At 40.3% G+C, this 14,534-nt stretch overlaps 2 protein-coding genes across 2 annotated transcripts in view; one reads left to right on the forward strand and one right to left on the reverse strand.

Moving 5' to 3' along the window:
- The first annotated feature begins 2,135 nt into the window (after positions 1-2,135).
- On the forward strand, positions 2,136-5,446 carry LOC120047074 (T-cell leukemia homeobox protein 3-like). The gene is made up of 3 exons (XM_038992622.1): positions 2,136-2,553; positions 3,795-4,029; positions 5,263-5,446. Exons 1-3 carry the CDS (start codon positions 2,136-2,138, stop codon positions 5,444-5,446), a joined length of 837 nt encoding a protein of 278 aa, XP_038848550.1.
- Positions 5,447-6,129: 683 nt separating this feature from the next.
- The window catches only part of LOC120048180 (Kv channel-interacting protein 1-like), a 46,867-nt gene continuing 38,462 nt past the window's right edge, over positions 6,130-14,534 (reverse strand). The window contains exons 6-7 of the mRNA XM_038993940.1: positions 13,828-13,995; positions 6,130-8,652 (exon numbers count right to left, since the gene is read on the reverse strand). Coding sequence (XP_038849868.1) covers positions 8,605-8,652; positions 13,828-13,995 — 216 coding nt within the window. The 3' untranslated portion in view covers positions 6,130-8,604. The remainder of the gene's footprint in view (positions 8,653-13,827; positions 13,996-14,534) is intronic.

Below are 14,534 nucleotides of genomic sequence, written 5' to 3' on the forward strand. Positions count from 1 at the left end.
ATGCGTACAGATTGTCATATAAATCTAAATCGAATGTATGCAATCTAAAAAATAAATATATATCAAACATATCATTTTATAAACCTATGAACAACATACACAATGAAAAGTGTTTATAATTTTAATACGACATAGCCTGATAACTATGTAGGCAGTAGCCTAAATGTGTGCGGTAAAATGAGAGCAGTCCAACAGTCCAATTCTTCCTCGTGGAAATATGACCACCAGCGGGGTCACATATGGCGGGGAAAACTAGCCAATTCTGCCAGTCCGTATTGCTAAATAACCACCGCAAGTTTGAGTTTTTTGATACCTCGTTTATTCGTTTGCAGATAACACATGTATTGTAAACTACTTCAAAAGAATTACGACGAAATCATTATTATTCAGAGAGAAATTTCCACAGGATGAATCTGAAAACCTTAACGCACTTTTGATAAGGAAAAAAAAAACGTTTAATGTTTCGATGGAACAGAATAGCCTAATGTGCATTGGTCAAGAAACAAAAAACAAGATAAACTCAATTTACTCGTGGAACAAATTTGATCGAGTTGATAATTGTGGGCGGTAGGCTGCCTATCTCATATTGACTCATCAAATGAATCATGAAAACAGTTTTATTCATTATAGTTACAGTTATCTATGCGTGTCAAAATGAAAACGTATTGCAACCCAAAATATAGGGTTCAATTATAGGCTAATAGTAAAAAATAAAATAAAAAGGGAAACCTGTGTTGAAAATCTTGGCTATTGTAAATAAATGAAATGAAAATGTTTAATAGGTGAAAGACTAGGCCTATATCAGCACTAGAGATGAGGACAGGAACCCATTTCAGCAAGGCTCTAGCCAGGGGGTCGAGAAACAGTTAATTGTGTCCGTCTTTTCATTGCGTCTGATGGGCAGCAGGTTCCAGCGACCATGCCGACCCTCCACTTCATCTGTACTAGCCCGTGGCCTCGTCACACAATTCCCTTTTTATTAACATTTGATGTGGCACAGCGGTGGTATAGTTTAGGCCTCATAAGGACATAAAGCATTATTCCTATTATAATTATTAATCCTGGCGTGTGTATGACATAACCCACTGGTTTACTTACAGAGGAGGAGTGAACTGTAGCTGTGAACAGATGCTCGTAATCACAACTGAGAGGTGATGCCTCGCTTATTCTATACCTCAAACCAATGGCCCTAACTAAGGACCACTTCAATCCACGACGAATAGAGAGAAACTCTTGTGTTAATAAAGGCCCTCTCGTGTTTCTCATAGAAATAAAATCTATAATACGACTGAAGTGCCTGCATTAATCTCCACTACTCCATACTGGTCCGGAGAGAGACGCACAGTCCACAACACACGTAGCGTTATGGACTGTTTTGCCTATCACAGATATACCACAGAGAAAAAACAGAGGCATAAACAATAAAGAGACAAGGGCTATTGAGATAATCAACGATCAAAACGGAATATTAGACAAATAGGAAAGGCAATAGGAAATATAAATGTAGGTAGGCCTAAGTGTTGCTACTCTTGTCTGTTATTTCAGTTCAATGGGAATATTAGATTACAGCATGCTGCATTTCCATGGAGACCGGGACAATGGTTACAAAATAGAGATTAGAAAACATGGACTCGGATCACCTTTTGAAAACCTGTAAACCCACAACGTCAAGTGAGGGATTGTCCAAACAGGTCAAATTAAAAGGTTTGGAAATCGATGCTCTGATATGGCACTAAATTGACCAACTCTGAGAGCTAGGAAGGAGCATGATGCCAAGTGATACCCACCATGCTTCAATCAGTCATTAAAATGACAACCAATGAACAGTCAAGGCGTTGACAGCATCAACCAATAGAAGCACGGGAATGGGGCTTTTCGGGGGGAAACAGCAAGACCAAGATGTTTTGACGCAGGGAGTAGAGCGTCATAGACGTCTCCAAACGCACATCAAACTTTCACTGGCGCTCCCGAGGATGATCTGAAGGAGGCCTTTCCGAAGTTGCAGACGGTCGGATTTTGAAAGGAAGATGACATTGGAGCCAACGGCATCTTCTCTTTGGCACAAACCGGCCGTTTAACCTCGTAATTTAATTTCCATCCAGTCCAGCCATCCCACGGTCTATTGAAAGGTGAGGATGGAGCGCGCACCCAGCGCCCCAAGTCCTCCTCCCAAAGCGGCCCAGCACGAACCCATCAGCTTCGGTATCGACCAGATACTCAGTAGCAGTGCTGACTCAGAGACCGGCCGGACCAGCAGCAGATACGGTTCGGATACAAGCAGTGGAGACGGTTACCGTTTGGGAAGCCCAACTGGAGGGAACGCTGCCTCCTACACTGCGCTGTCCATCTCCCTCTCCGGCATGGTACCACAGTTAGAGGATCCTGGTTTGTACGGAGTGAACTGTAGCCTGGGCAGCAGAGGAGTGATCCGGGTGCCTGCTCACAGACCGTTGACTACATCGGGGCCGCCGCACTTGATGAGCGCTGTACCCGGGTATGGAGGCCTGTGTTACCCGTGGGTCGGAAATAGGTTCGCCAAGGAAAGGTTATCAGGTAACTTTCCGATAGAACCCTTAGCATCAAATAATGTTATTGGAAAAAATACACAATTTCATGCGCAGTGATTTAGGTTATCTATGTTTCCCGTAATGGCAATTTTACTTTCAATGTGTTCAAAACAGCTTCGTTTACAATAAGCGTGCAATAAGCTTAAAAAAGTGAAAAGACTAATAACAACGATAACGATACAGCAATAAACATTTCAATAATAAGGATGATGTGATCAATAAAATAACAAGGCACATTAATTCAATCTTCAACCTTTTATGCGTACAAAAAATAAGAAAATGTAGGCGTACATTTTTTTTTAAATGCAGTCATTTAGCAGACTCGACCCATGCAATTTTACTGAAATTGTAGCCCGTTTCAATATTTCTCTTAATCATTTAGCCAATGTGAATATTACAATACTTAGCCTATACTATAGCAACGAAAATCACACAAATATTGAATTGGTCTATAAAAAGATGGCCTTTCAAAACGAAATGAGTGAGAAAAATCTCAAACAAATAATTTGGTGCTAGAAGACACTAAGCCTAAATCAATGAAAATGGAGGCATTTACAGAGAGATAAAATAAAATATAAATATACAATTTTGGTGGATTCTTACAGTGCAATTTCAATCAATTATAGGCTACCAATTAAAAAGTTATTAACATACCACGTGAAATAAGAAAACATAATAAACAATAGCATTGTAGCAATTATGTTGGGAGGCATTATTTTCCACAACGATTTTTTTTCGCCATAATTCACACCCAACAGTTTAGCCAAAGATATATGAAGAACTCGAAAACATTCTCGCCAAAAGTGGTCTCCCATAGTTTCAATGTTAGGCCATAATACTATTGATTTATTTACATTTTTTATGTTCAAATTCGGCACCCAGAACTGAAGCCAAAATTATTCACTCCTTGTATTTACTAGGCTATTTCATGTGATTGTTTGTTCACGCTAGAGGAGGCAAGCCTAACTTCAATAGCCAGACAGAACTGCTCGGTTTTATTCAGACGCCAAATTAACCAATAGAATAAATATTCTTCTGCTCTTCAACTTTCTTTCTCAAAAAACATTTATAGCCTAACCTTTGTTTTCGGGTGAGGATTATGTAGGCCCTACAAGTAGGCCTACTGCCAAACCTTGTCAACTGTACAACAAAGTTGGAGGCTCACCTCACTTTTCCACTGCGTAAACTCAACCTCCAGTCTGTCTGTCTTTCTGCTCTCTCCGTCAGCTCTCGTGCCATTCACGGTGACCCGGCGAATAGGTCATCCATACCAGAACCGCACGCCGCCCAAACGGAAAAAGCCTCGGACATCGTTCTCCCGTGTGCAGATTTGTGAATTGGAGAAGCGCTTCCACCGGCAGAAGTACCTCGCGAGCGCCGAGCGGGCCACCCTTGCCAAGAGCCTGAAGATGACGGACGCGCAAGTCAAGACCTGGTTCCAGAACCGACGGACCAAATGGAGGTCAGTTGATCCATGAGCTTAACTGTTTACTCAAACCTTGTGTTGACCTCATATAGAGGGACAGAGGCGCAACTTTGGTTTCAGAAGTGGGGGGGGGACATAATTATTATAATATATTTTTTAATTCAGTTGGATAAACACTCCAAACAGCCTGCCCGACCGCTCGGAGGCATCCGCATGGTCCTAAAACACACCGTTGCCCTGTTTTGTATCACATATAAAACGAGGGGGACCAAAAATGCAATGTCGCCCGACACCAGTGAAAGTTGTGCCCATGGAGATGGATACAGGGCTCTAGTGCCCAAAAGCCCGTTTTAGCATGGGCAGGCCATTGATGACTTTCACCGTTTTGAAGTAGTCAACTGGGTGGGACTTCCTATGGGTTAGGGAATGATCGCATGATTGATTCCATGCGGTTTATCAGGAGGGATCAGCCAATTAATTATACTAGCGAGCAAACATTCCATAACTGCAGATGGCACTAAATCGCCAAACTTGACTTTATACCTTTTCAAACAGCACACTACAGCTGACAGTATGCACCCTTTCAGTTTCTTTGCCAAATCATAGAAGTAGTAGAAGATGAAAACTGCCTACTTCAAAATAGACATGGCCTCAATGGCGCTGCCCATGCTCTCACAGACACCATGCATAGGACAGGTGCAACGATGTGATGTCTATCTAAGTCTATGGTTTACCTCTTCATTTGACATGTTTTCAAATCTCATTCACCAGTCACTTCCGCTCATGTGCAATTAGTCTGGGGAGGAGGTTAGTTTTAGCTTGGCCTTAATGGGGGACTAATCATTTTTGGGTTGTGTGAATGTATAATTGCAGAGGATTTTAAACTAAAGGCAAACAGACGCAGGCTGTTCTTACCATCATGTTTTTTCCTGGCACTCATTTCTATTCCTGGTTCTGCTGGTGGTAGGCCTACAGGATATTCCCATCGTTTTTCGGCGAAGAAACATTTGGGATCTACCAGCTGCCTAGTGTGCTTATTGTGGGCTTGTTCAGGAGAGTCGCCATGATCTATGTACTGTGAAGCCAATTTTTTTACACTTGTGTTATAAGACAAAATAAGCTGTAGATGCATATGGAAAGTTGAGGGGGTATATAAATGTCCACTATAGGCTACCTACATTTGACCGTCGCTGAATGTCAACGTATAAATATTCTTTGTTCATAACTAAATTTTATGCAATTAATCTTTCTCTCTTTTTGCTCTCTCAGGAGACAGACAGCGGAGGAAAGGGAGGCTGAGCGTCAACAGGCCAACCGGCTGATCCTGCAACTGCAGGCCGACGCCCTCCACAAGTCCCTCGGCGAATCAGCAGGCTCCGACCCACTGTGCTCACATAACTCCTCCCTGTACGCCCTGCAGAACATGCAGCCCTGGGCCGAGGAGAGGGAGTAGGAGGAAGTCTCCCCCAACCGCTGTTCCAGGGTCACACATTTGCTCATCCGTCCAATTGGGGTGATCTGATCTGATCCTAGATTATTTGTTGGTGCCAAAATGGAGGGTATGGACAGTGCGATGCCCCTTTGAGACTGTGTAGAGACTAGGCGTCTGATAGGACCACACCATCAACCTGAATGAATGACTGCACTGTCGACATTACACAAGCGCCGTTACCAGTTTCCACAAGTGTTTTTACCCCTGTCTGGCCTTATGTTGCATTCCACACTGTGACACTATGGCTAAAGACTGAGGTTGTAGACTAAAATTGACAGGGAAGGATAGGAGGAGTGTGTGTAAGGTAGAGGGATGGATAGAGGAGTGTAGGAGAGAGGGAGGAAGAGGGGGAGAGAGAGGGAGGAATTGGACAGGGGTTGCAGAAGGATGCATGTCATGTTGTTAATGAAACTTAAACATCCTCAAATGTTTCATTTGTGACAAATTTCCTATGAGGATGTAAATGTTTCATAATTTGTACTTGGGATGTATACATATGTAAATAACGATATAAACTCTTCACTTGAGATCACTTTGCTTATGTTTTTTTGTGACATAGAGACATGAATGGAAAGCTTTAATTACTCACAGCCTCTCTCCCTTGCTAAAGAAGACACTTCAAAGGTCACCACTTTCTCTGAAAAGTTTATTGTTAAATATCATTTTGTACAACATTTCAATATACACCGATGTGATTCCATTTTTTTCTGTCTGCCATTCTCTGTCTGTTAGTCTCACCTTTCTGCGCTTTGCTGATCATGAATCTTGATATTGTATAAAAGTATAGGTGAAGGTAAGGTAATAGGGGACTGTGAAATAAGGGATTCTGTGTTCTGTTGTCAGTAAGTCTTCACATTGATTAGGTTATTGTCATCATCACCCATGTCATGGCTTTCATTCCTATATTCTCAGTGACAAGGTATAATTCTCTCTCTCTCTCTGATGTTGGGTATTGTCTTGAGAGTTGTTACTGTACAGTTGTAATGTCCCACAGGATACCATGCACACACCCATATTGGCACAAAACAAGCATAAGAACACACTTCAAAATAGTGCTGGGCGATTAGCGCTTTTTGAGGTCGGTTCAGTTTTGGTTTGGTTTTTGAAAAATAAAAAAATAAATAATAATAATCACGGTTTTCATATTTTTTTCTATTTTACAATAAATGCATTATGTGTTCAATGCTGTAACAACAATTAATAAAACAATTGATGGTAGTTAGTGACAGCCTATTACTATCAGTTATTAGGCTCTAAAACATAATTATTTCACATTACTTTACTTACAGTAAATTCAATATGTTGGTTGTGTATATTACATATTTGTTTTTAGTATGGTGATACTAAGATATGCAATTACTGCATATCACTTATTAACAAACTTATCACTTATTCACATTACTTTAATAAAATATTTCAGTTGTTGTGTATATTTTTTTAATTTCATTTGATGGCTTAATAGTTTATTCCAAGTCATCATCTCATCTCTGCTCAGGCTGTAGCAGCCAGCCAGCCATCTATCTCTGTTCTCCCAGAGTCATCCTTCAGGATAGCAGACTTACATAGCTGGCTAGCTGCCTGCTGTCCGATGAAATCCCAGTTTAAGTAGTTCTTTAAAGTAGATAAAGCATACTTTTAACACTGCTAAATTTATTTATTTAACTAGGCAAGTCAGTTAAGAAGAACAAATTCTAATTTTCAATGACGGCCTAGGAACAGTGGGTTAACTGCCTTGTTCAGGGGCAGAACGACAGATTTGTACCTTGTCAGCTCGGGGATTTGAGCTTGCAACCTTTCGGTTACTGGCCCAACGCTCTAACCACTAGGCTACTAACAACTATCAATCAATTACATACATTCTCTCCTATCTCTCTATCACTCTTCCTCTGTGTCTGTCTGTCGGCCACACAGGCTTGCCCGGCAAAGAACCAATGAGAACAGGAGGCAGCTAGCTGTAGGCAATGGATTCTGGTCAATGTAGTTCACTACCACGTTTTCGGCGCTTAACTCTGATGAGTTGGACAACATGTCCCAGAGAGAAATCTCTCCAGAGAAATGGCACAAATGGTGCACAACTAAATGGAATTCAAATAATGGAACCAATGTCAGTCAATTAGTTATTTACAAACTGAAAATAAACCAACATTTCGGTTATTCGCTCAGCACTACTTCAAAATTGCCATAGGCCACAGAACATTCAATCCAGGCTCTCTGGGTTGGAATATCATCTGGCCAGGTTGACAGACAAAGAGACAGATCAACGGAGCTCAGTGCAGACAGAAAGATAGAAGCCAAAAACCCAATGACACAAGGCACCACAACACGAAAAACATTGACTAACACTAACACACATACAGTAGGAGTGCTGTATATAGCGGGGTTAGGACTGACTTGTTTTAAATGTATATTTCTTAATATGTTGCGGTCAAATACAGATCACATGACTTCTACAAATGAAAATGTACAGGAAATGTCCTCAATTTGTATTTATAAACTGTATTTGTGGTGAAATTGAGGCCAGTATTCAATCCAAGGAGTGTTATAGAGCGGCGCACTGACTGCCGACAATGCGACTTTTAAGGGCAACTTCCCCGACGTTCAAAGAGATCGCTCTACAGCGCGCCTCGGATTGAATCCCGGCCTGACACAGTGTAGGTATGTGTGTATGTCTTAATATGTGTGTGTATGTCTCTATAATGTCAGTATGTCAATTAACAGGTGTTATATACACTCTCTGAGAGAACAGTAACCATAACAACGACGACAACATCAACAGAACAAGACTGAGAGAGTTCGGACCAAGGGTGAAAGATTACAGGGTCACAGGAAGATCAAAAACAGGTACAAGGGGTCAGAGGTCAGTGGGAGGGGTCATAACCCAGCCTGTTGATTGGTCACTGCCATTGTAACGTGATGGTGAGACACTGTGCCACACGGCAGATGCATATAGCTGTTGCTGGGCGGCCAGTGTTGAGTACCTCTCATAACCATGCTGACAGCAAAGTTTATGTGTGTTCCCTCTTTGCCATTAAATGGTGGGCTGCTCTTTCTTCTCACAGTTCAAAGGTCTTTCCTATCCCTCTTTCATTTTCCCACTGTGTCTCTTTTGTCTGTTTCATTTATATGACGTTTTCGAAAAGCTGCAGGGACCTCATGATGTTTTCATCCTGGGGAAGAAAGTATGAAAAAAAGGAGAAAGCTGATCATGAGAAAAAAAACAGTAACATCTCTGAACTTGCACATACACAGTGGTGGAACAAGTACCCAACTGCCCTACTAGAGAAAAATGTAAAATATCTTAATAGAAAATGACTCAAGTAAAAGTAAAAGTCACCCAGGAAAATTCTACTTGAGTAAAAGTCTAAAAGTATTTGTTTTAAAATATACTTAAGTATCAAAAGTAAAAGTATAAATCACTTCAAATTCCTTATATTAAACAAACCCGATGGCACCATTTTCTTGTTTTTAAATTTATGGAAAGCCACGGGCATACTTCAACATTCAGACATAATTTACAAGCGAAGCATGTGTGTTTAGTGAGTCCACCAGATCAGAGGCAGTAGGGATAACCAGGGATGTTCGGTTGATAACTGCTTGAATTTGACTATTTTCCTGTCCTGCTAAGCATTCAAAATGTAATGAGTACTTTTGGGTGTCAAGGAAAATGTATAGAGTAAAAAGTACAATATTTTCTTAAGGAATGTAGTGAAGTAAAAGTAGTCAAAAATATAAATAGTTAGTTGTTTTTTGTGCTATCTGTACTTTACTTAAGTAGTACTTTAAAGTATCTTTACACTACTGCACATGCTGTACAGTGCTCAGTGTAGTACTCTGACTGTATCACATAAGTACCACTAGGTGGCAACGAAGACTGAGAAGAGGTTATAAATTAAAAGGTCTTACTCAGGCAGTTTAAAATAGAGTACCACATCATGAGTCATAATACCCCAAAAGCCTAGCGGACAAACAAGGAAAGGGTTCCAATAATATTTCCGACACTCATTTTTTCCCCATATGCGATTTTAGAAACACTTAAAATAAGGGCTGTGTTTCGTGTAGGCTCACCCTGGTGTGACGTTTTGATAACCGTGTACATTTCTCTAGGACAAGGTAACTTCTATCGACACAATCGCATGTATTTACCCCCCAAAAATGAAACGCTAATTAGCTGCTAATGTGGCAATCATTTTTTTTTTAAAGACAAATGCCACGATGAGCTGTAGGGGGCCCATGCGCCTGACATCAATGTTTATACTGTATTTTCATTGAATAAATAATTTTGACAGAAACCCTCCAAAAATGTATTCATAAACCTTTTTTTTAACTGACATATGTTCTAGGAAGCTAAATGTTTATTTCTTGGGCTTCGGGCAAGTGACTGAAAAAGTGCCCCAGGTCTTGAAAAATAGTGCAATGAGTGGCGCTTACTCAGGTGTTCCAAAGAGCATATCAGACCGAGAGCCTAATGCTTCTTAGGTAGCTCTTTATGAGTTTTAGTTTAGAAAATATTCTCTCCGCAGAAGCAACAGTTACAGGGATGGTAAAAAACTGCTTGAATACCATAACAACATCAGGAAAACTGGGTTGAAGGGAGTTGTGCTTCAAATACAACAGTTTCGCAACAGTCCCTTATCACTGGTATATCTTGGCATGCATTATTCAAGAATACGTTTAGATTGTGTGCAGCGCCATGAGCATACAATGCACAATGTCTCAGGAAAGGCTGTCTGGGTTGACAATACAGGCCGTGGTGAATACATTTGCTCACAAAAATGCACGGCAACGCAGTCCCATGCTGTAGCTACTATAGGCCTCTACATAAAAAAGAGAGACAAGCACAGACACAAATAGACTTTATTCTATGAGAAAGAAAGAGAAAAAGAAAGACACAGAGAAAGAAAGCAAGGAGGACTTCAGCAGACCAGGGGAGTCTCTCAAATTGGCTATAATTGAATTTAATTTGATTCAATTTAATTTACCTTGAATACCGCAGCCCATTTGTGCAGGCTATTAGCCAGACAGAACCCGCTGAGCTCAACAACAAACAGTGGCTGAATTTATCCTCAAGCCAAGTACTTTTTTCTTAATTGTAAGGCTGTTTGATGTGTAATTTTGATAAAAAGTGTATAAATAGCAACTAAATGCGGTATATAGCTATAGATAGTACACTGCATAATGAAAGCATCCCTAGTAAGCTAGTGTTTTGAGGGTGGACTGACTGTATTATTTGGAATTAAAAGACTGGCTTCAAGCATAACAACTTGCTTTCCAAGCTGGGTGAGAGCCCGAGGATGGCTCGTGTCATGCAGGTTCCGGCAGGCTATACAGAACAATTGATTTGAAAAATCAATTGGTAGCTATCGCATCAAACATTTATTTTACAATCTGCAATGTTAAAATGTCCAACTTTAATTACTGAACAAGCAATTACATTATTGCCTCCAGCCAGCAGTCTACTGTAAATGGCAGCATTTCGACACCATGTACAGCTTTTATGAAATGTTAGGCTTAACATGAGAAAATTACAACCAAATAGGCCTACCAATAAACATTTATCCATTAGCTAAAGCACCGCTATAGGCTACATGCCCTGGCACTAGAGAAAGCATGTCATCGATTCAATAGGCAGCTGCACAGACATGTAGCAATTTCAGCACCATGGACAGTGATCGGTAGTCTATACTTGTGAGTTGCTGTCCGGCTGATGCTTTAAACCTTTTGTCAATAGGGGGAGCAGTTAGCATTTTTTTTTTCCGGGTGTCGCCAAATTAAACTGCCTCGTGCTCAATTCTTGATCGTACAATATGCATATTATTAATTCTATTGGATAGAAAACACTCTCTAGTTTCTATAGCCGTTGGAATTTTGTCTGTGGGTGACCCAGAACTCTTTCTACAGCGAAATCCATGACAGGTACTGCGATGGTCTGAGAGCGAAGCTCTGATTTCAGATCAGTTTTAAAAGTCTGTGTATATCCTATGGAACGACATGAACTGCACCCGCCTTCCCCTGGATGTCAGTAACCAATGAGAAGTGGAATGGGCTTTCTGCGTAGCTCTCAGAGGTTATAAAAGACCAAGGAGTGAGAGTAGCCCCCTTTTCGACGCTGGCCATTACGCAGGAAGGGACCTCCGGATGCCATTTTCAAAGGCTCGGTTATCAACGTGAAATGTATCCGTCTGTAATTTAATTCGATATAGGAGTTAGAAACATCATAACGTAGTTAATTTAAACCGTTTTATAGCAATTTATATCCGTTTAGTGCGATTTTGAGGAATTTATATGTGATGCTCTTTGAAGCTTTGGGCACGTTTCGGGGTCCCGGTCGAACGTTAGTGGGCATTTCGACGGACAGAGGACATCTTTCGACCAAAAGAAGATTAGACCCAAGAAAGGATACATTGCCCAAGAATCTGATGGAAAATCACCTCATAGTAAGAAATATTTAATATGATAAATCGTTGTTCTGTCGAAATATTTTAAACGCATAATCCGCCATTTTGTTTGCTATAGCTTCGCTTGGCGAACCCTGTATTGCACAGTAAGGATAATTTTAGAAATGTAAATCAGCGATTGCATTAAGAACTAATTTGTCTTTCGATTCCTGTCAACCCTGTATTTTTTAGTCAAGTATATGATTAGCTTTCGATTAAACTAGATCACTATGAAAGATGGCGTCCGACATGTTGAGGCTTGATTTGCTACTATTTTCATTGTATAACCACGGTTTTTTATGGCTAAATATGCACATTTTCGAACAAACAATATATGTATGTTGTAATATGATGTTACAGGAGTGTCAACGGAAGAATTCTGAGAAGGTTAGTGAAAAAATTTATATATTTTGGCGATGATTACGTTATCGCTCTCTTTGGCTTGAATCGATGCTCTGGTAATGTTTGCACATGTGGTATGCTAACTTATCGATTTATTGTGTTTTCGCTGTAAAACGCTTAGAAAATCTGAAATATTGTCTGAAATCACAAGATCTGTGTCTTTCCATTGCTATGCTTTGTCTATTTTTATGAAATGTTTTATGATGAGTAAATTGGTCATACACGTTGCTCTCTGTAGTAATTCTAGTCGCTTTGGTGAGATTTGTGTTGGTGGCTGCAATGGCAAACTATGATTTATACCTGAAATATGCACATTTTTCTAACAAAACCTATCCTATACCATAAATATGTTATCAGACTGTCATCTGATGAGGTTTTTTCTTGGTTAGTGGCTATCAATATCTTAGTTTAGCCGAATTGGTGATAGCTACTGGTGTTGAGAAAAAATGGTGGACAAAGAAAAATGGTGTCTTTTGCTAACATGGTTAGCTAATAGATTTACATATTTTGTCTTCCCTGTAAAACATTTTAAAAATCTGAAATGGTGACTTTATTCACAAGATCTGTATCTTTCATTTGGTGTCTTGGACTTGTGATTTAATGATATTTAGATGCTACTATTTAAATGTGACGCTATGCTAGTGATGCTAATCAGTGTGGGGGGGTGGGGGGTGATCCCGGATCCGGGTTTCTGAGGCAGTAAAAGTTAAACATTTTTTTTGGGGGGGGGTCCAACCTTGCAGGGATCCAGAGAAACTGCATTATGGCAGTGGTGTGAGACCAATGGCTCTGGTCTACTAATTGTCCCCTCCCCGCTCTCTCCACCCGCCCCGCCCGACCCGAAAAAACGAGGGAATGGGGTGTCTCGCTTTCTCTGCTGTCTCTGGTAAAGAGTAAAGACCAACAGAAGGGGGAAATTATAGTGTAGGATTATTTTACAAGTTATATTATTTTCTAAGTCACTGTTGTGTAGTTCTAAAATAACTAACTGCACAAAAGTGTTTGGAATTGTAATGATAATTGATTATCGACTAACTTGCTCTATTCTGATTGGTCAGATGTTTGTTGATGGTTAGAAGAGTACAGGAAATAGCTGAGTTGAAGAGTGCTGGCCTAATGGCCGTGAAAATGGTCAGTTGATCATCACATTTGCATAAGAGTAGTCAGTCTCCATCCAATGTTCGTCTACATAGAGAATGATCAACCCACCATCTAAAACCCTCAAACTACAATAGTATTATACAAGAGTAAGTGGGAGGGATGTTTAATGATCAAATAAAATTGTATTTGGTAAAAGTGACTAGGCAATCAGGATAGATAATAAACAGAGTAGCAGCAGCATATGTGAAGTGTGTGTGTGTGTGTGTGTGTGTGTGTGTGTGTGTGTGTGTGTGTGTGTGTGTGTGTGTGTGTGTGTGTGTGTGTGTATATATATACACATATATATGTGTATGTATATATATAGAGCCAGTGATAATCATAGAAGTCCAGAGAACTCCAGTTTACCTCCTGGCAAGACAGAATGAACTCATCCAGAGTGACTACTCCATCTCTGTTCTTGTCCATCTTCTGGAAGAAAGCATCCACATGTTGTTTGGGAGTGTCCGTCTTCAGGGCAGGGTATGTGTACTTCCCCATCATGTCATATATTGCTCTGACTATGTCTGTCATCTCCTGTAACACACACAAAAGCACAGTTTGTCTGTCAGTGGATGTCGAATGTGAAACAAAACACACAATTATTTAGAAATGTACTACACATGTATTTAATTTATTTTATTTAACCTTTATTTAACTAGGCAAGTCAGTTAAGAACAAATTGTTATTTACAATGACGGCCTACAAAAAGGCAAAAGGCCTTCTGCGGGGACGGGGATTGGGATTTAAAATAAAAATATATAAATATAGGACAGAACACACATCACAACAAGAGAGACAACACAACATTACATAATGAGAGACCTAAGACAACAACATAGCAAGGCAGCAACACGTGACAACACAGCATGGTAGCAACATAACATGACAACAACATGGTAACAACACAACATGGTAGCAGCACAAAACATAGTACAAACATTATTGGGCACAGACAACAGCACCAAGGGCAAGAAGGTAGAGACAACAATACATCACGCAAAGCAGCCACAACTGTCAGTAAGAGTGTCCATGATTGAGTCTTTGAATGAAGAGATTGAGATAAAACTGTCCAG

The sequence above is a fragment of the Salvelinus namaycush genome, chromosome 5 (assembly GCF_016432855.1).
Source record: "Salvelinus namaycush isolate Seneca chromosome 5, SaNama_1.0, whole genome shotgun sequence".
Taxonomy (NCBI): domain Eukaryota; kingdom Metazoa; phylum Chordata; class Actinopteri; order Salmoniformes; family Salmonidae; genus Salvelinus; species Salvelinus namaycush.

Coding starts and splice junctions, on each gene's coding strand:
- LOC120047074 (XM_038992622.1), top strand. CDS start 2,136: ATGGAGCGCGCACCCAGCGCCCCAAGTCCTCCTCCCAAAGCGGCCCAG. Junction 2,554..3,794: donor CGCCAAGGAAAGGTTATCAG/GTAACTTTCCGA, acceptor TCTCTCCGTCAG/CTCTCGTGCCATTCACGGTG. Junction 4,030..5,262: donor AACCGACGGACCAAATGGAG/GTCAGTTGATCC, acceptor TTGCTCTCTCAG/GAGACAGACAGCGGAGGAAA.